Source organism: Pleurodeles waltl, chromosome 8, assembly GCF_031143425.1.
Source record: "Pleurodeles waltl isolate 20211129_DDA chromosome 8, aPleWal1.hap1.20221129, whole genome shotgun sequence".
Classification (NCBI taxonomy): domain Eukaryota; kingdom Metazoa; phylum Chordata; class Amphibia; order Caudata; family Salamandridae; genus Pleurodeles; species Pleurodeles waltl.
Window position 1 is genome coordinate 803,268,503 of NC_090447.1, and position 20,417 is coordinate 803,288,919.

General features: G+C 44.4%; 1 protein-coding gene across 3 annotated transcripts in view; it reads left to right on the forward strand.

The window, feature by feature from the left end:
• Positions 1-13,468, forward strand: part of FGF14 (fibroblast growth factor 14) — a 1,239,298-nt gene extending 1,225,830 nt beyond the window's left edge. For all 3 annotated transcript variants that reach the window (XM_069205060.1, XM_069205059.1, XM_069205061.1), the window contains exon 5: positions 10,107-13,468. In XM_069205060.1, the coding sequence (XP_069061161.1) occupies positions 10,107-10,243 (137 nt within the window). In that variant the 3' untranslated portion in view covers positions 10,244-13,468. The remainder of the gene's footprint in view (positions 1-10,106) is intronic.
• The last annotated feature ends 6,949 nt before the right edge of the window (positions 13,469-20,417 follow it).

Here is a 20,417-nt window from a genome sequence, read left to right on the forward strand (position 1 = left end):
CCCAAAGAAGAGTATGTATATTATTGTGACAGATGGATTTTTACCGGATAATTTGCCTGACATACATCTTATGGCATGGCCATTACCCTCCTAACCATCAGTCTCTTCTCATCTTAAATGTGCCCATTCATAGCGATACTACTAGAATGCAAACCTTTATTTGTAGATCGTATTATATTGTTATTTATATAGAACGTTTAATGTCCCTTGTGAGCAGAGAGGAAAATCATGCAGTCACCAGTGTCCACATCTGTACAGAATATGCTGGCCTTCCTAAACCATTGCAGACGCTATCAATAACATTAGTCACATCTTGAGTGAGAAGACACTTACCGCATCTTCCCAGGGAGATCATCAAAGGTCCCAGCTGCACCGTGTAATTTGCTTCAGCCACAGCTCCAGCACATGTTGTCAAGCTTTATTTTCTGCAGATCTTGCTGCCGTTTCATCATATTCCTAATTAATCAGCAAAGAGAAGTGCAGTAGAAACATAGGGTAGAGCAGCAAAGGAATAGATCATCGTCTGTATGATGTTTATGTATTTAATTTTAAAAAACATAAAATGATTATAAATAGATTAGTGCAAATGCTGTGACAAGTTAAGAGCTTGATTTGTCAACGATATTATGGATCTTCCATATGTTCAAGGACCTTAACAAGAGGTGATTTCAAGGTTAGTGCACTGCTGCTGTAGGCACTGAACAGAAAACCACTCCACAGCTATTACAAACAGCTTTCAGATCGAACTCAAACCATTGTGAGAAGGCTAACTTTAAAAACAGTCATTCTAAAAGGCCTGGGCTGCGGTATAAACAAGCAATGGCAAAGCTGTTAGGTATTGTCTTGTTTGCTGATGGAGAAGGTGATGTTACATCAGTGAGAAAATCTTGGTGAAGAATTGAAGAAATAAAAGTACCTTATCAATCAATCAATTAATTTGTAAAGGGTGGCTTATCTTCCTGGGGGGTATCCACGTGCTCTGTTGTGCGTGGGTGGCTACTCCTCAAACAGCCATGTCTTGAGCTTTTTCCAGAAGTCGAGGAGGGTCTATGATGTGTGCAAGAGGGGGATGTGGGGAGTTCATTCCAGGATTTTGTGGCGAGGTAGGAGAAGGAGTGACCGCTACACCTGCGTTGGATTCTCGGGGCTTGCACGAGGGCGAGAGTTGTTGATTAAAGCACCCTGGATGGCTGGTGGAAGGATTGTCTGTGATTGATGAGCTTGGGTCTGATGATATGGAGGGCTTTGTAAGCGATGGTGAGAACCTTGAATTTGCACCTCTTGTCCACCGGCAGCCAGTGTAGCTCCCTGAGTTGGGGGGCTTTGGGCCCCTCTGGGGAGGTCTAGGACAAGTCTTGCAGCTGTGCTCTGAATGGTCTGGAGGCAGTGAAGGAGCTAGGTCGGCAGTCCGATGTAGTGGGCGATTCCATAGTCTAGTCTGCTGATGATGATGGCCTAGATGACCATCTTTCTGGCTTTGATGGGGATCCATTTGAAGGTCTTACGTAGCATGGAGAGGTTATGGTAGCCGTTGGAGGCCAAAATGTTTATCTGCTGTTTGAAGGTAAGTTTGCTGTCAATGATTATGCCAAGTTTGCATGCGTGGTCTGTATGGGTTAGAGGTTGTCCGAGCCTGGATGGCCACCAGGAGATGTCACAGGGGTAGGGGCTGCTTCCGAAGATGATCACCTCTGTTTTGTCAGTGTTCAGTTTCAGTCAGTTGGATCTCATCCATTCGGCCACGTGTCTCATGGCGTTGCTGAAGTTGTCTCGAGCGTGCCGTGATTTTTGGAGAGGGGGAGTATTAGTTGTGTGTTGTCGGCGTAGGAGATGATGTTAAGTCCATGAGAGTGGACGAGCTCGGCTGGCGGCATCACATAAACATTGAAGAGGGTGGGGCTGAGGGACGATCCTTTCGGGGTGCCGCAAATGTTGTTCTTCGGTTCTGATGTGAAGGGTGGGAGTTGGACCCTCTGGGTGCAGTCTGTGATGAAGGCATGGATCCATTTGAGGGTGTTGGTTTGGATCCTGATGTGGTGGAGTCTGGAGGTGAGGGTGAAGTGGGAGATGGTATCAAACGCAGAGGAGCGGTCTAGGAGGATCAGGGCCGCTTTCTATCCATTGTCCAGGAGGGTCCTGAGGTCGTCCATTATGGCGATGAGGGTGGTCCCTGAGCTGTGGTTGGAGCGGAAACCACATTGGGAGGCATCTAGCAACTTGTTTCTTTCAAGCTGTTTGGAGAGTTGGTTGCTGATGTCTTTTTCCAGGACCTTGGCTGGGAAGGGGAGTAGAGAAATGGGGCAGTAATTTTTGAGTTCTCTGGGGTCAGGTGAAGGTTTCTTCAGGAGCGGTTTGACCTCTGCTTGTTTCCATGCCTCTGGAATGGTGACAGTCTCAATGGAGGTGTTGCAGATGTGAGTGAGAAAGCTGATGATCTCCTTCTGCCCCAGGTAGAAGATTAAGTGTAGGCAGGGGTCATTGGGTGCACTGGAGTAGGTTGAGGTCATGAGGGCAGCTGTTTCCTGTATGGGTTGTGGCATCCAGTCTGTGATGAGGTGGCTTGGGGAGCATTCTGACGGAGTCAAAATGTGACCTATGTTGGTGGTTTGTGGGGGAAGCTTGCTGTAGATGACTGTGATCTTGTTGTTGAAGTAGCCAGTGAGAAAGTTGCAGAGAGTCTAGGAAGATTGGATCATGTTTTCGGTGGCTGCTGGGTGGGAGAACTCTGATGATCTAGAAGAGTTCCTTCAGGCGGTTGGTGCTTTCCTCGATGTAGCTGAGTAGAGCGATCTTCTGTGCTTCTCTGAAGCTGTGATGGTACTTGTTCAGTGCATCTTTGAAGGTGGTGTGGTCAGTGAGGTCCCTCATGCGATGCCGTTGTCTTTCAAGCCTTTTGCATTCTCTCTTGTGTGTGCATAGTTCGGGTGTGAACCACCTACCGGGCTTGCTGGATTTTCTGGAGGTAGAGCTCCTTGCGGGGGTGACTTTATTGGCGTGGTTGATGATCCATTCAGAAAGGGTGCTGGCATCTTGTTCAAGGTTGACGGAGATGCTGGGTTTGTTGGACTGGAGGTAGTGGTCCATTGTGCCTCTGTGAACATACCCCATCTGCTGAGAGGGGGAGGCAGAGGTGTGGTAGCCAGTTCCGGCCTGCTGGCTATGGTGAAATATACCAGGTGGTGGTCGGTCCAAGTAAGCTCCATTGTGTGGGTCAAATTGGTTTTCTCACTGGCTGTGAAGATTGGGTTAAGTGTGTGTCCTGCAGTGTGAGTGGGTCTGGTGACTGATTGTTTAAGTCCGATGTTGTTTAGGTTGTCTAGAAGATTGATGGTAGTGTGGTTGTTGAGGTCATCCAGATGGAAGTTCAAATCTCCTAGGAATATCTAGTCAGTTGAGTCAATGGCTTAAGGGGCGATAAGGTCAGCAATGGCTCTGCAGAACATGGATCGAGGTTCAGGTGGTCTGTATGCGAGGGTTCCTCTGATGGATGTTCTGACGTCTGTTTTGATTCTGAAGTTTAGTTGTTCCATGAGGTGGGACTCCTTCTCTTCGAAGGTGATGCATGGGAGGTTGTCCTCATGCATGATGGCGATGCCTCCTCCGTGCTTGTTGTGGCAGTCCCTGTGGATCAATTTGTATACTTTTGGAGTGGAGCAGGCGATGTGAGGTGCTGAGGCGGGTGTGAGCCAGGTCTCAGTGATAAACATCAGGTCCGACAGGAGCTTCGATATGATGTCCCAGATTTCCATGGCATGTTTGCAGAGTGAGCAAGCTTTGATCAGCAGGCTTGGAGGGAGGCTGTGCTGGTGCAGTGTTGTTCTGGGTGTTGCAGGTGAAGTGGCAGTGGCAGTAGGTCAAGGAATCGACTGTGGTCCAGGGGGAGGAGATGTAGCAGTTGTCCCAATTTTTGTCCTAGTTTCCGGGGGCCAAGGCCCAGAGTTCGGCGGCAGAGTATCTGTGGGTGGAGGGAGATCCAGGGTTCCTGGTGCTGGGTGTGGTCCAGGCACAGGCAGTCGCAGACGGGCTTGCCTTTGGTGTGCCTTCAGTGCACCAGCGACACGCCTGCTGTGCACTACCGCCATTAAGTCGGTCCAGGAGTGGGAAGGGCATGGAGAAGTGAGGTATTACGTAGCATTAGATGTAAAGACGCAATAGCCAAAAGGATCAGGAACATCACAACAATCATGGATGAAACTACAACATTGTTAACCAAGAAAAGATTCAGATGACAATGTGTATGCATAGTGTATGTCAAAACTTTACTTACACAACAATGTCCCTGCAGTTAAGGAAGAACATGTATCTTTTAACATAACCACATGAATACATTACTAAACAGCACACCCTTTGACAGAACACCAAATATGGGCATAGGTGCCCTGACCTGATGACATTCTGTAACAAGGAAACAACAATTGCTTATTCCTTCAATTGAATAAAAAATGGTGCATGCACAATGATTCGCAGTGGCACATACAACGCTTATATGCTGCACTCACATCATGTAGTCATAAAAATGTATAGCACCTCAAAGAAGTTGCATGGAAGTTCCTCCTCCATACAGCTGGTTTTCCTTCTTCATTATATAAGAAGGAACAGAAAACATGTTTGCTGGAGTAGCGTGGGAACCATTCTGCTCTTTCTGAGGACAGCTATGCGATAGACTATTGTATTTGAGAATGGGCTTTTAATGACATGTTGAAATCAGGGACCACCAGCTAATGTAAGGAAGCACATGTTCTATGGTGCCACCTTCATAGCAAAAAGTGGACTGTCCGAAACTAGCAAAATGTTCCAGGATGAATTATTATTTTACACTTGTGTTTTCACCACAATGGTTGTGTCAAAGTCCAAAGGGAAATCTCTCAGTGGCTCTTTAATGCTGCCTCTTTCCTGCTGCTCTACAATGAAAAGTTATAAGTGTGCCATTCTTCAGTTGTTATTCTTCCATGGAGGTTCACACTGTGCTTGGCAATGGGAATCTTCTACCCTATATTAGTTCTACAGTTAGCGTACCCCATTCATGGTGACTAATAGTTAAATAAATTCTCACTCTCCAAAGATCTATTTGAATTTTATGAAAATGACCCCTAGTATGTTGTAAAATGATGATGTTTCATCCCAATATCAGAAAGGCAAATCCTTCATAACATTCATTACAGTAAGGTAACACACTTGTCGGGTGCTACATGCAACTTTAGTGCTCTCCGTGCAAAGGCAATTGGTAAATGTTGAGGAAAGGCTGATGACATTTGTTGTGAATTTTTAACACTTTACCATGAGGTGTTGGCAAACATCTGATGAAAAGTAACTGAATTAATCCAGTACATTATCTACCATCATTTCTGGTTGCCATATATGCTGCTTTATGTGTTTGCTTGAACTTTAAGACAAGTTATACTTTGCCAATATTTGAGACTTTTTTTATTTTTTTTAAATCTATTAATGGAATACTGAAAGGAAGCCCTTTGGGGTGGTTGCTTATCTGAAATAGGTTATGGGATTTTGCCCTAGATACATTGTGGTGCTCAAAAAGTAGTGAATTATGGAGGTCACTGGACTTCACTTGAAGGGGGGTGTCCCTCCCTCATTGTCTATATGACCAGGAGGGACCCCTCCCCAAGTATATAGGCTGGTGGTTTTACACCATTTTAGGATTCTGCCTGCTGCCCATCATGTTGTTTCACTTCATGTAGGTAATTGGGTTACTGGTTGAGGGGGATGAAACCAGACTCAAACAGAAACCACAATTCCTGTCAGGTTGAAGTCACAAGCAAACCCCCCAACTAAGCCGTGCTTACCCCTGTGGTGGCTTGGCACAAAGCAATCATGCTTAACTTAGAGGCAATGTGTAAAACATGCGGCACTTCAAACAGTAATAAAGTGAAAATACAACACAAGGAAAATCCTACACCATTTTAGAACAATATAGTAAACTTTAATAAATTATTTGTGACAAGACAACAAAAATCTGATCAGTAGAACAGGAGATATGCAGTTTTAAAGATTTCAGTAAAAATACTGACTAAAAGCATAAAGTGCCAACTGTGGTGATCTGGCTGCCCCAGACTAGGACAAAGTCATACGTTCAGGCCGACCGCAATTGAGCACAGGCCAGATACAGGGACCGGGTTAGGCACGCTGAACAAAGTACCCTAAATCCTGGTTGTGGAGTGGTGTGAGATCCGCATTGAGAATCGATGAGCAGCAGCAGTTCTGATGAGCTGAGGGTGGCAATGCAGGGTCTTGCATTGAGGAAGGGTTGCCCAGTGGCGGTTCGATGAAGCTATTAATGGGATTTGCGATGTGAGGTTCTTCACCATCATTGAGAATGGCATCGATGGAGGCTCGGGATGCGAAGTCCTGCCTCTGCGATACATCGTGCAACATCTGTTCTGAGGAGCTGTGGGCTGCAAAGAAAGGTCCTGGCTGCATTATGCAGAGGAGGTTCTAATGCAGGATTGTGAGGTGATGAGTCATGCTGCGTCAGTTCTTCTCAAAAGACCACAGCTTGGCTGATAGAGCACCTTCTGGCCTACTTCCAGGGGCCCAGGACTGGTGTGGCACAACTTGGGGGAGGGGGAACAAGCATCACAGCCAATAGATTCTAGGTGCTGGGTTCATGGTGGTTGGAGCCTTTTCTGTCCCTGAGGCTTTGATCACGAGGCCAACCAGCTAGCCCTTGGAGACATTCTGGCGGTCCTGAGTTCAAGATGCAGTGCCAGTCCTTTTCACTCAGTCAGCGCAGCAAAGAAGCAGGGCAGTAAAGTAGCAGTCCTTATTGCAGCACAGCAGAACAGAGTCTTCCACAGGTCCATAGGTGGAAGAGTTGGGTCTGAGGGTCCAATATTTATACCTGCTGCCAGCTCTGACCTAGAAGAAAGTTCTGGAAGTTTCCTACCCCAGAGGTTTTTGGAATTTCCTCCCTCCTTGCCCTGGCCCCAGTTTGTCTGGGGCACAAAAAACTAGTGTTAACCCTTTTGTGAGTGTGCTAATGCAGAGCCTTTGCGATGTACAAGTGTGGTAGGTGACAGTTCCATTCCCTTATCAAGTCAGACATGGCCCATCCTGCTGACATATATTATAATTCTTTAAACACCAATCTCAACACTCCAACCTGTTAAATGGAATAAGGTAACTCAATGTTATCCTATGGGTGGGGCAGGCCTTGCAGTAATGAAAAACACATTTTAAGAGTTTTTCACTACCAGGACATGTAAAAGCTTAAAGTAAATGTCCAACTTTTTAAATACAGTGCATCCTGCCCGTTGGGCTGTTTCAGGGTTACTGACATGTAAGAGTTTAAAGTAAATGTCCAACTTTTTTAATACACTGCATCCTGCCATTTGGGCTGTTTCGAGCCTACCCTAGGGGTGACGTATATATGTATTAGAAAGGAAGGTTGAGGACTGGCAAGATGTTTATATTGCCATGTAGAAAAGGCAGTTTAAAACTGGGTTTGCAATGGCAGAACTGAGACATGTTTGACAGCCTACTTATGTGAATGGCACAATTAGTCCGGCAGACCTACTAGTACTGTTTAATTGGCAGGCCTCGGGACATGTAGAACCACTGTATTAGGGACTTATAAGTACATTTTAAGTGCCAACAGGGTGTAAGCCAACTTTACCATGTTTAAAGGAGAAAGCACAAGCACTTTGGCACTGTTAGCAGTGGTAAAATGCACAGATTCCTAAACGCCAACAAAAATGGTTTCAGAAAACAGGAGATCGAAGGCAAAAAGTTTGGGAATGACCCTGCAGAAAGGGCTAAGTCCAACACTTCACTTTTCACGTAGTGTCCTGGAATGGATACCTTCTAACACATCATGACCAGTGCCTTCTGAAATTACTTCTCTTCTGAATTCCTTAATATGTTTGTCATTACTAGAAACTTACTGTGTTCCCCCTCGAGGGCTAGATATCATGGGTACCTTTCATCTATTGTGTCATGGGGACCTTTATCTACTGTCATACAAGCCCAACTTTCGATTAGTATGCTGTAATATTTTACACTTCCAGACTTTGCTAGGAAAATCAGTATGGGTAATTAAAACTCAATTTTGTGTAAAATAATAATCTTAAAACCATTAAAACATACAAGAGTGTGAGTGTTTTTTTCTTCAACAACTCCAAGTGAAATAAATCTGAAAAAACACCTCACCATACCCATTTTAAACCATCTGTGCCCAACTATTTACTACAGAATACATTTATTGGGTGGGGGGGGTGAAACACCCCAAACCTACCCCTGAATCCACGGCCCTCTCTCTCTATCTTGCTCTCTCGCTCTGTCCTTCCTACTGTCTTTCACTTACTTTCTGCTTCCTTTCTCCGTTTCTTAATCTCACACTTATGGTCTCAAAAATCCAAATGCCAAGACACAATCCTCAAAGTCACTATCATAATCTAGTCACTCTGTGACACATTTCCAAATACAAGGGCATAGCTACAAATGTTTAGGTTCAGGCAGAAATGTTGAGACAAAGGCACTAATTTCCACATAAATAATACCTGCAGAGGAATAAACATAGGATTTTTTAGAACAGTCACGAAAGTATTGTATCAAACCCACCAAGGTGTATATGCTCAAATGGCCAATGTGGAATTCTCAATCCTATTACTTCAAATGCGTAGTGCAGACTGTCAACCCAAGAGGGTGGTCTAAAATGCCCACTGCAGCCTTCCCACCTGCAGGTATGACCACAAATGCCAAATGAGCCTCTACATTTATGGCCTCAAAAGACATAACTACAACCAAGAATGGGTTCAACTGGCCAGTGCAGCAACCCCGCCCAAAGGCATGGCCTAAAATACCCGTGATATTGCCCCCACCCTTATGTAAGGGATAAAATGTCAGCATTGCTTCCACACTCACGTGCATAGCGTCAGTAGTCCGGTACATACAACCAACCCACAGTGATCGCGCCCAGATACACAGCCTCCCACCGACCAGCGTGGCATCAGTATCCCAAAGCAGCTTCCTTATCTTGATCTCCTCTGACCTCCGGGCCGTTGTCATGCTGAGGCAGGATAATAGTGGCCAGAATAACCCACACACTGCTAGGGGGCCACGAACATTGGCCCACAGCTCCCTTCTTTTTTGGCGGCAAGGAAGGTTTACAATCCTGTAAATCTGGTGCACTGAAACTGGTTCCACTTCCTGTTCACCAGGGCACTACATAGATCCCTTTCTTTCTGCACAGTTTAATGTCACCATTTGCCTTTCCCTTAAGCACCAAATAGGAAATCTCTGGGGGTTAAGCTCCTATTTTATGCTGAAAGAGCACGGATTGGGTAAATAGTGAGAACTTCAGGACGTTTAATGTGGCCCCCACAGACGTGTTTCGCTTATAGTACGGTGCCCCCCACGAACTCTGAGTCAAGAGGCTGCTGGGAAGTGTTAGAGGCCAAACGTTAGCTTCCTCGTCCATTACTCCCCGCACTCTCTCGCTCTATTTCAGTCTCTCTGCTTCTCTTCTCTTTCTTTATGTCATGCTCTACACCTCCTTCATTTCTAAAAATCCCTTATAGCTAAAGTACATTGCTTTACACTCCCTCTTGTTTCTAAGCTCACCCGCCAGTAGGTAACTGCCTACTGCCTAGACGCAAGCACACAATTATATATTTTTATTGGAGACGGATGCTAATGGTGAGAAGATTGCACTGTATAAAATAAGACTTCATGATCTATGATAGTTATCTACTACATTTTCGGGGGTTAATCGGAAAATTCACTTTTGGCAATTAGATTATCTTATAATGAGATATCGTAAAGCCTTCAGGGATTCAGACTCCGGCTCCTTTATAATACAAAACGGGATATAATAATTGCATTTCATTTCTCAATGTCCTATTAACAAGCGGCATTCTTTATGCAACATATTGTCTCCTTTTCAGCATGTGCGTCACCATTAGCATGCAGTCATAACTATATTGTGAGACTATTTCTGGAACTAACATATTCTTTCAAAAGCAATTCCACCTTACATGTGATTATGCACATAGAGCCTATTTTACTCCATCCAGTTTTTGTCGCATTATTGGTTGACTAATCTTGCTAAGCGAGTTTTTCATCTGTTGTTCTTTCTTCTCTTTCTATCCTAGTTGCCATGTACCGCGAGCCGTCTTTGCATGACGTGGGAGAAACAGTGCCAAAGGCTGGGGTGACTCCAAGTAAAAGCACAAGCGCATCTGCAATAATGAACGGGGGCAAACCGGTGACGAAGAGCAAGAAAACATAGCCAGGGAGTTTACAGGTGTTCTGACTTGTTGAGCCGTCCGCACAATTGTGTGATTTATCCTAGCCAGACTTTGACTTCCGGTGTCCGTGGATCAGCTCAAAGCAAGTGGACTCAGGCTTGGTCTTTGCTGTTCCCGAACTCGCGTTGTAAAAAAAAAAAAAAAAAAAAAAAAGTGGATAAATCCCAGCGTGATGCTCCTACCACATCAAAAAGACACCTGGAGAACCTGCTAACTCAGACCATGGAATGCCCTACCAGATATGGAATGCCTTTTTAATATCTTTTCTGTGACTGTGACACTTCATGTGAATGGCATACTTCACAAGTTCACCTGATACCTTGCCTGCTGACAGTAACCCATAAACCCCGCCCCTCCTTTTTTGAGCCCACTTCCAGCAGAATTTCTTGTGGTATACGTTCTCTTTTGTAGCACATATATAATATCCAGCCCTTTCTAGTTAGCTGCTGTACAGATCTGTGCTAATGGCAGTTTCTTTTCGTCCCACTTTTTAAAAAAATGAGGCTGCCCCGGCTGCAGCTTGTGACCTTCCACAGGGAATCTGTTATTTCATTGAACACTATGAAATGTGGCAGGTGGCCTAGCTCGAAAACCACCAGGGAATCAGGAAGTCTTCGAAGAGCTGTTCTTGTAAGTCATATTTCCAACAGACAGGCCATTTTCATCTGGACTGCAGTATTCATTAAATTGCTATGGAAAATGAAACCTATTCTAATGAGATGAGTTGACATTACTGTTGAGGGAATCTTGCCAATCGTGGGCAGTGTGAGGATTGAGGATCACTCCCTACACCATTCCCACCTTTGGTGTAGTCTTTGTGTACTGGCAACATATCACAATCTGACTGATACATTTTGCCTTACTGGTAATTATAAATTTCACCTTGCCCAGGAAGCAAAACAATCTTATCTGATTTAGGTTGGAAGGTGGACCCAAAACACCCAATAAAATGCATCCTTCCATTTCTCCCTAATGACCAATCAAAAGTAACCGCTTTCAAGTGAAAGACAGTGGAGCAATCTGAGTTCTTTGAACAGTCCTCGTTATTATTAGGAATAAACACAATGCATTGAAAGTAGTATATAGCACTGCTGCATCCTGGCTAGGTTCTTCTTACTTTTTAACAGACAGCAATGCAGACAGATGGGACAAAAATATTTATTATTTAAGAAAAAATCACCTGCAGAGATGTAACTTTTCTTTTTTGCACAACATGTAGAGCCCAGTGATGTTTCCAAGTGAGTGTACAGTCACCGGTGCATACTTCGAGAACAGCCAGGTCATGGCGTGCATCACCTTGAACTGAGGTTTTGAAGCACTGAGACCGGAGGGAGTCCAACTCATCATGAGTTTTGGTCCCTATAGAGCTCAGTTGTTTTTTGGTGATGTCACTATTGGTAAGCCGCAGATGTCATGCAACGGTGCCAGGGAAGAAATCTATGAGTAATATGAACTTTAGAAACTTTGCGCAGCGTTGTTGTTCAAGAGCAACATTGGAGTGCTAAGTAACAAAAAAAGTATAAAACGGCGTGCTTTATTTTCTGCAAGGCGCTTATTGTAACCAGGCTCTGGGAAGTGGCTAGTGGGATAGATGTCTAGAACCACAAACTAAAGTTTGCCATCCCCTATGGAAGTTGTTGCTCTAATCCCTAAGAGAAAATGTTTGTGTCGCGGCTTTATGCTAAAAACCAATATGGTCAGACATTATGGTCTGACATTCGCCATTGCGTAGTTGTAGACCATGTGACAAACGACTTCCGCTTTACTCCTGGGATAGGCCTGTAGCAGTCACTCTCAAGGCATGCGACATTTTAGTTGATTACTCTCATGCTCCTATCCTACAAATCCGCACATGTTCACTCTGCTGCTTTTTGGGTTCACGTTCTTATTGCCACCGCGCAAGGCAACAGTAAAAGCTTGTTTCTGTGTAGTTGAGAGACGGGAAGCACATTAGGAAGAAATGTATTATCTAGGTCTTCGAGGGAAAAGAAGCTAATTTAAATGCTGTGACGAAATATGCACAAAGATATTTTTAATTTGAAACTTTTGGAGCTGGGCTCTCAGGGCCACAACCATGTGTACACGCAGGCACGCACGCAAACACACAGACTTACACACTGTTTTAAGCAAATGAGTCCCCACTCGCGGGGTGGGACTTCGCTCCGCAGACCAGTTGACTGGTTGAAATGAAGGATGAATTTATTTTTGTATATGACTAGTACGTACTGTATATGTATCACACCTGTTTTTTGTTTGTTTCTACGGTTTGTTTGTAAGCGTGTTTATTGCTACGAATGGATGTCTTATACCAGTTTCTTCTTAAAAATATGTTTAACCATGGAGCAGAGGGGTTCTCTTTGTTATCTGTGCTTTCGTTATGACTTTTGAGTTTGTCTGTTGTCTCACCTGTTGCATGGGATGAGGATGGTGATGAAGAACTGCATGTCATTAGGCTATTTGTATCAAGAACTGTTGGTATGTCTTACTAAATTTACATGCATATATGCAAAGAGTCTGTCTGCATTGTACAGTTTATGTGTTGACTATCATTTGTTGTATACACGGATGCAAGATGTTGAATAAACTATTTATATGAAGGCAAAGTGAAAGAAATTAACAACATTTATGGAACAGATTGTGCATAGCGGCCTTCCAGTGGGGCTACATATATGGCGAAAGACCATGTAAATAAGGTAGTGCATTTTGATTCCTCCCCTTATACCATGCCAAAGAAAATTTTAGCTCCTTAATGTTACCTCGACCATTGTTCCCCGCGACCGAGTGTCATCCATTCCCGCCAGAATTGACTTTGCTGTAAGAATATTATGAACTGTCTGTTACTACGAACGTACTGTATGGTGAACCCACTGGAATCAATTTGTACCGGCAAATTGTGTGTTTTGTACTTCTATGTACATATAAACAGAACCTTAAAAGATACTCCGCAAACGTTGCCTGCTGCATGGGTCACTGCCTATGGCCCGCCATTGTTTTGCCTTTTCTTTATGTAATCCCAGAATGCTTTGCACAGTCCAGATGAGATAATTTAATAACACTGTTTTGGTAATGTAAAGGGAATGTGAATAATACAGATATTCATTATTACTTCTTCCTTCATTTCGTTCTTTCAATAAAGTAATTTTTTTTAGTGCAGCTACATGTTTACTTGACAGCCACAATCCTATTAAAGTGCCGCAGCCATCCTGATTGTGTCCATGTTGTGCCTGAATTTTCAGAGCATGGTTCTGAGAGAATTCTGATGGTTGCATGGCATAATAGTCAGGACAACAATATTGTGGGGGTAAAGATATTGTGGTGATGGAACCTGGGCCCCCATCTTTTTCTCTGGGATCCGATGAATCTTTTCTTCTCTGTTCGGAGGGGTGAAGAGGTAATTTTACTCAATCATTCAAATTTAATTACAGTGCAACTCAATAGTCACATATTAAACCATACAGTTCAATTAAAGTTTCAACAGGCTTTATTACAGACTTGAAGTCAACATTACATTGGTAAGTCTCAAAACCACAGTATAGAGATACAAAATCATCAATGAAGAGTTAAGGCGTCTCACAGTATTAAATCAAAGCAACATATAAAAGACCAAGACTTCAATAGCAACAATGCAGAAAATCAGGAAAAGTACTTGACGTCTGGATTCCAAATTTAAGTTCTCTTGCCTAACCAATGAATCTAACTCCTAAACTAATCTAATAGTAAAGGAATATCCGAGAAAGGTTAACAAACAGAATTTCAGTAGAAGATTTTGTTTTAGAGAAGTGGGGTGGCATAAAGCAACATAGAAAATATGAGGCCTTTAACTCAAAAAGGCCCGCTCTGAGCACGGGGCAGAAAGAGTCTGAATCCCTCAACAGCTAAACTACTCTTAAATCTTGTTTTTTTTCAGGTGTGATGACAAAACTCTAATTTGAAAAACAAAACTGTAAGGCAGTTATAGTTAATTAACAATTCAGCCTTCCAAAGTCTTCAGATCTTGACTTTGATGCACCCTCGCGTTCCGGAATCTCAAAAGCTAAAGCTGGATACTCCGGTTGTATGATAGAACCACGCATGCCTGAACAACACATGCAGTAACAATGCGGTCGGAACCACGACTGCGTCGTTTCCACCCATGCCTTTACCACACATGTCTCTATAAAGAATTTCTTTGTAAAAGCATGCCTAGTAAAGGCATGTGTTGGAAAGCATGCCAGGCCGCATGCGTTGTTCTGTCATACAACCCCCCACCCGTCCTGAGGCCCTAAACTACCCACCACAATACTTAACCTTCCTCGACTACCCCACCTTCCCTAAGCCCTGAAAACAAATACTATCCTAACCCCTCCCGCACCTATAAACTAAAGTACCCCGACTGCCCACCCACCCTGAACCCTGAAAAAAAGCTACCCTGACCCCCCCACCCATGCCTCATAAAATTAAATTACCCCCACCGGCCGTGAGCTTTAAAAAAAAAATACCCCGATTTTCACCCCTAAAAAGTAAACTACCCTGACTCCCCCACTCACTCTGAGCCCTAAAAAATAACTATCCCCACCCCAGCCCTAAAAACTAAAATACCCCGACACAGCCCACTCGCCCTAAGCCCTAAAAAAAAAAAATACCCCAGCCCCACCACTGCCCCTAAAAAGCAAACTACCATGACCCCCTCATCAGCCCTGAGACCTAAAAAAAAAAATGACCTTGAACCCACCCCTAAAAACTAAACTACTGCGACAACCCGCACTCGCCCTGAGCCCTAAAACCTTCCCCGCTTATAAGTATACCCACCCCGACACCCCCACCCACCATGAGTCTTAAAATCTTTCCCCCAATAAGTAAACTACCCAGAGTCCCCCACCCACCCACCCTAAGCCCTAAAAAAACTATCCCGACCCCCCTACTCTGTCCCACAACACAAAATTACCACAAGCTCCCATCCACCGTGAGCCCTAAAAAACAAAAATACCTGACCCCTCCACCCTGCCCCTAAAAACTAAAGTACCCCTACACCCCCACCCACCCTAAGACCTAAATACACCCTCACTATGAAAAACTACCCATCAACCCTGCCCCAACCCCACTTACCTCAATGCCTCCTCTCCAAATCCATCCTCCTTTTCTCTCCTCCCTCATCCCGCCCTTCCTTAAACCTTCCCCACCCCTTTAAAAATAAACTACCAAACCCTAAGCCCTAAATAAAAAAAATTACCCAAACCCCCACCCCCACCCCTAAACAAAAATAAAAATACCGTGACCCCCACCTTAATTCCTTAAATAAAATACCAAAACTCCCCACCCCTCCCTTTAAAAACAAAACAAAACAGCGGGCTCCCGACGCCCCACCCACCCCAATCCCTTAGTCCATCCCCCACCCCTGCCCCAGCCCTACTCACCTCGCTGCATCCTCTACCGAAAACCACATGGCATTTTACGTGCCTTAACCAAGCATATGCGTAGTTTAGCGCATGCGTGCTTAAGGCACAGGAAAAGCCATGCGCTGTTCAGGCAAGCGTGGATACACTTGTGTGGGAAATTTCCTTAAGGACGCATTGTTAAGGATGTTCACCGGATACTCCTTTTGTCCTGTTGCATTCTCACAGACCCTCTTACCTCTAGGGCACAACAAGCTCCTTGTTAACTTCAGCACCTGCAGCACTGGAAAAACAAGTTTCACGTTGAAGATTACAACATACAAAAATAAAGCAGCCTTCATTCAGACCAACTAAAATGATACTTTCAGTTCAAATATATTTTAAATGTTTAACTTGTTGAGTATAAAATGATTATAAGGAATAACATTTTCTAAAATACTATAACATTGACATTTTTGCAAACAAGTATGAATTTAGCTTATATAATGTCATCCTTTCATTGTTCACTTTTGCTAATATATTTCAGTGCTTCATGTTTAACAGTTCAATTTGCACTTTACAAAAGAAAAAAACAACCACTGCTTCTTCTTCGCATTTTCGGAAGTGGCAAAAATATCAAAGGCTAAAATATTAAGAAGGTATGTGCATATTGGTAAGTATGTATATACTGTTCATAACTCCACATCTACATACTTTGAAGATCTCTCGCTCCCTCTCTTGGGAGGTCCCCATTACGTAGTACGGATACACACCAAATAAGTGAAAGCATAATCTGCGTACCGACAGCTAGCTTTCTGCCAAATTTGGTGCGATTCCATCCAGTGGTTTTGGCCTGTAGTCATGTCTAAATAATCCTATTGGAATTAACATGGAATTGTAAAGGTTTTTGAGCCCCCTTTTTCTCTGCCCCACTTGACAGATCACCCAGATACTTTCCATCCACAAGAATCACTGCAGCAAATTTTTGGGAAAAATTTCATGAACATTCATCAACGGTGCAAAAGATCTAGACAAGTCAAAAAACACTTTTTCTATGGAATTATGGTCCTAACAATAACTACCTACTGGCAACTGCCAGTAGGTAATATATATATATACATAGTAATATATATATATATATATATATATATATATCACCAAGGAACACATATGTGGAGGTAAGTTTAACAAACCTTTGATGACCTTTATAAACTTACCTATGCGATATTTTGTTCTTTGATATGCTCGCCACAACATTTTGCACCCACAAAATTCTGTTGTCACTGTTCTTGTGGAATACCAAATTCGACTTCTTAGCCAAAACATTAACACTGTTGGGAAAATCTACATCATACTTTTTATGGGCCCAAGATATTAATAGGGTTCTTTCAGAGCTAACAAAATCGGCCAATTTAGTTATATTTCTAGACCAGCACCAGGGATGGGGAAATCGTATCGCCCGACAACCGAGCCATGTTGATTGTCACAACGGGCTATAAGATTTAATGTCTATTTTGTCCGACAGACAAGTAGACATTAAATCAATATCTGTGAGCGCTGCCTCGGGCTTTGCCAGTTTGCACTCCCCTCCCCTGCGGCGACGCACTTGAAAAATCTGTGGCCCGCCCCCTCCAAACACTCTGTGGCGGGTAAACTGGAGCAGAGTGGCTGGAGCCTTCCAACGTTTCCTGCGGTTCTCTGCAGGGTCGGGATCGGAGGTGAGCTGGGGAGCACGCGGCCGGTCTGAGCCAGAGAGCGCGAGCGAGCAGGCACTGCCAGCCCTGCCCTCAGTGCAGCCAGTCGGGGATGCAGCGGCTTTTCCCCGGGATCAGCGGAATGCGACTAGAAGCCTACTCCTCCAGCCCTGCCGGGCTGTGGTGAGTGGACGCTGGGCAGCGACAGGGCGCTGCCTCCTTCCTTCTCTCCTGCTCCGGAGCAGCGGCAGAGGGCGCCGGACCGAGCTCCCGCAGCAGGTAGGTCTCTGTGATTCTGTTGTTACCTCTCAGTGACATCTCCATCCCTCCCTGGATGCAGCAGTGCCAGGAGGCCGTGTCCCACATCCTTCTCTCACAGCAGCCTGTCGCGCTTGCAGAAGCCCCTCTGCCCTCTCCGCCCTGTGCAATGCCTGCCCGGGACTCAGGCGAGAGTAAAGTTTCATCCAGGGTCACCGAGGCAGGTTCTAATTTTGACAGCCAGCCCCCCGTTGGCACGCGCACGGCGCGGGCTCCTGCGCTCCCAGTGCCTGGGGGCAGGGGCTGCTGGTCAAAGAAAACAAAAGCCTTTGATTCTCAGCGTGGGGCCCCTTTGAAGACTTTTGGGTCTTTATGTCAGGTGCATTTTTTTGTAACTGACCAGCACTTGGAAGGATGGGTGGACCAGCCTTGTTCAATGAAATATGTTGCCTGGCCTTGTGTAAACTTCACTCCCCCGTTCACAACACGTTCGTAAATATAAGAGATATATGTAAAGGGACATGACTAGTGAAAATCATCGCAATTGACTGATTATTCTATTTTTGTGGGAAAGTAAGGGTGGTGATTTCCTGGGAATTTTGACCCGGTAAGCACAGCAGTCTGTTTTGTACTCTTAAGAATTCACAACATGAATTTAACCATCAGGTGGAACGAGCGGCCGTGGAGCGGTCCCTATAACCAGCGCTAACGTGCAGGTAAGGGGCGAACTGATTGAAAAAAAAACGACGACTTCGAGCTGGAAGTACCGCATGTATTCTGTATTTGTACAGAGATTCCAAGCTTTCCGTGTCTGGGAGCGGTTCTCTGCAGGGTCGGGGCAGGTGCGCGCCGGTGCGGGTGTACGAGAGGCCATGGAGCGGCCCCTATAACCTGAATAACGTGCCCGCTGCTGGGGCCAGAGCCTTCCAACGTGTGCGGTGTGCAGGGCAGGTGCGCGCCGGTGCGGGTGGACGAGTGGCCGTGGAGCAGCCCCTATAACCAGCGCTAACGTGCAGGTAAGGGGCAAACTGATTGAAAAAAAAACGACGACTTCGAGCTGGAAGTACCGCATGTATTCTGTATTTGTACAGAGATTCCAAGCTTTCCCAAGCTTTCCGTGTCCGGGAGCGTAACTCATCCACTCATCGTCTTTTGGTATATCTACTCCAACGAATATAGGCAGGCATGCGAGTTCCATGTTATCTTTAAGTGAGAGCGTTATTGAATGAGACTACTGTCTGCAGGCTTACATTGATCGATGCAATGAATACGCTTTCTTGTGCAGGGCATGCGGTGGAAGACCAGAAAATTGAGCTTATGGGAATGGATATGTTTTGTGCAGGATAACATAGCTTGTTAGAACAAAGAAGCTGTGATTAAAACCTTGGCCCCCATCCTGCCGATGTGCTCCAAAGTAATTTTAAATAACGTCCCACAGACTCCCTGCTGCTAAACAGGAAACTTTAACATTTATTATAGCAATCAGAGACTTTTTAGAATTCAACAGAATGGTCACTGCTGTTGTTCGTTGGCCTTGGCTTCTAATGCTTAAATTCTGCAAAACATGGCAATCCCTCAATGGAATGCGTCATAATTGCTTAATGGAACTCTAACCATGTTTCGCACAGTAAAATGGTCAGTGTATATTGATAGTTGAGCAATTAAAAATTGTGACGTGGGTTAGAAACTATGGAGGTTATGATACAGACAAGTGACAGGAACCGTTAGGTGCTTTTAGAAACTGATTTTACTTTTCCTGTTTTTTTTATAAAGCACTTTATCTGGTTGTTATACCAGTCTACAATTAGTTTTTCTCAACATTTCAAGTCGTTTTTTCCAATTCGAAGTAAATCACCTTTTTCCCCAGAAAAGTAGTAATCTACAAGTGGATAAAGCCCACAATTTAATTAATATAATTGATGTTTTAAATATTCCAAAGTGCTCATGACGAAGAATGTAGTTAGGCTGAAGGTGCCACACATAACGTGGGTTAGCTAGACATTCAAAATGGTGTGTTTCATTATACAGATTTGCAAGAAAAAGAAATATCACGTTTGCAATTGGTGTTTGTAAAATTTCATAAACCGTCTGCGCTACAGAGAAAAACAAATTTTGATGCAGGACTGGGGGCAGGTACTTTCGACTGGAATCCTTGCCCCTTCCCTCCTAAAACTGAGGGCCAGCCGCTGGGGCTGAGCCCCTCTGAAATTCCTACTGCTCTACTGCAAAAAATATTAAATACATCTATTTTATTGAGAGATACGGTTGTATCTCTAAATAAATGCATGTAATTAAGTCTGTGCTGCTTGTGCCAGGCTGTCTGCCCTGCCTCACTTTGAACAAGGAGCCAGAAGTCAGGCAGTAAGTCAACTTTCTGCAATGTGACACACAACGCAGGGCTTACCTTGCTAACTCCCTTTTTGTGCCATGGGAGTCTGTAGTGATATCACTGCAGGCCAGTGATGCTGCTGGTGTCATGGGTTTGGGCATTTAGGCTGCATCCCTGCGTGAGGCCAACCGTCAGTCATCCATAGGCATAGATCCCACCCTTTCCCATTTATCACATGGTAGGACTGGCCGTGAGCCCATGAGATTCAGGCCCAGATTTATACTTGATTTGCGCTGAATTAGTGTCTTTTTTTGTTTTGTTTTTTTAACACTAGTTCAGTGCAAACTTAACTCCTCATTTATATTTAAAATATTGGTCATAATAATAGTCATGGTTTAAGTGTGTGAACCTACCTTGTGTCAATGAGATGCAAGGTAGGCGTTCCCGCCCAAAAAATGACTCTAGGGCCCTAATGCCTTATTTATCCTCCTGTGCAAAGATGGTGCACAGGAGGGAGGTGGGA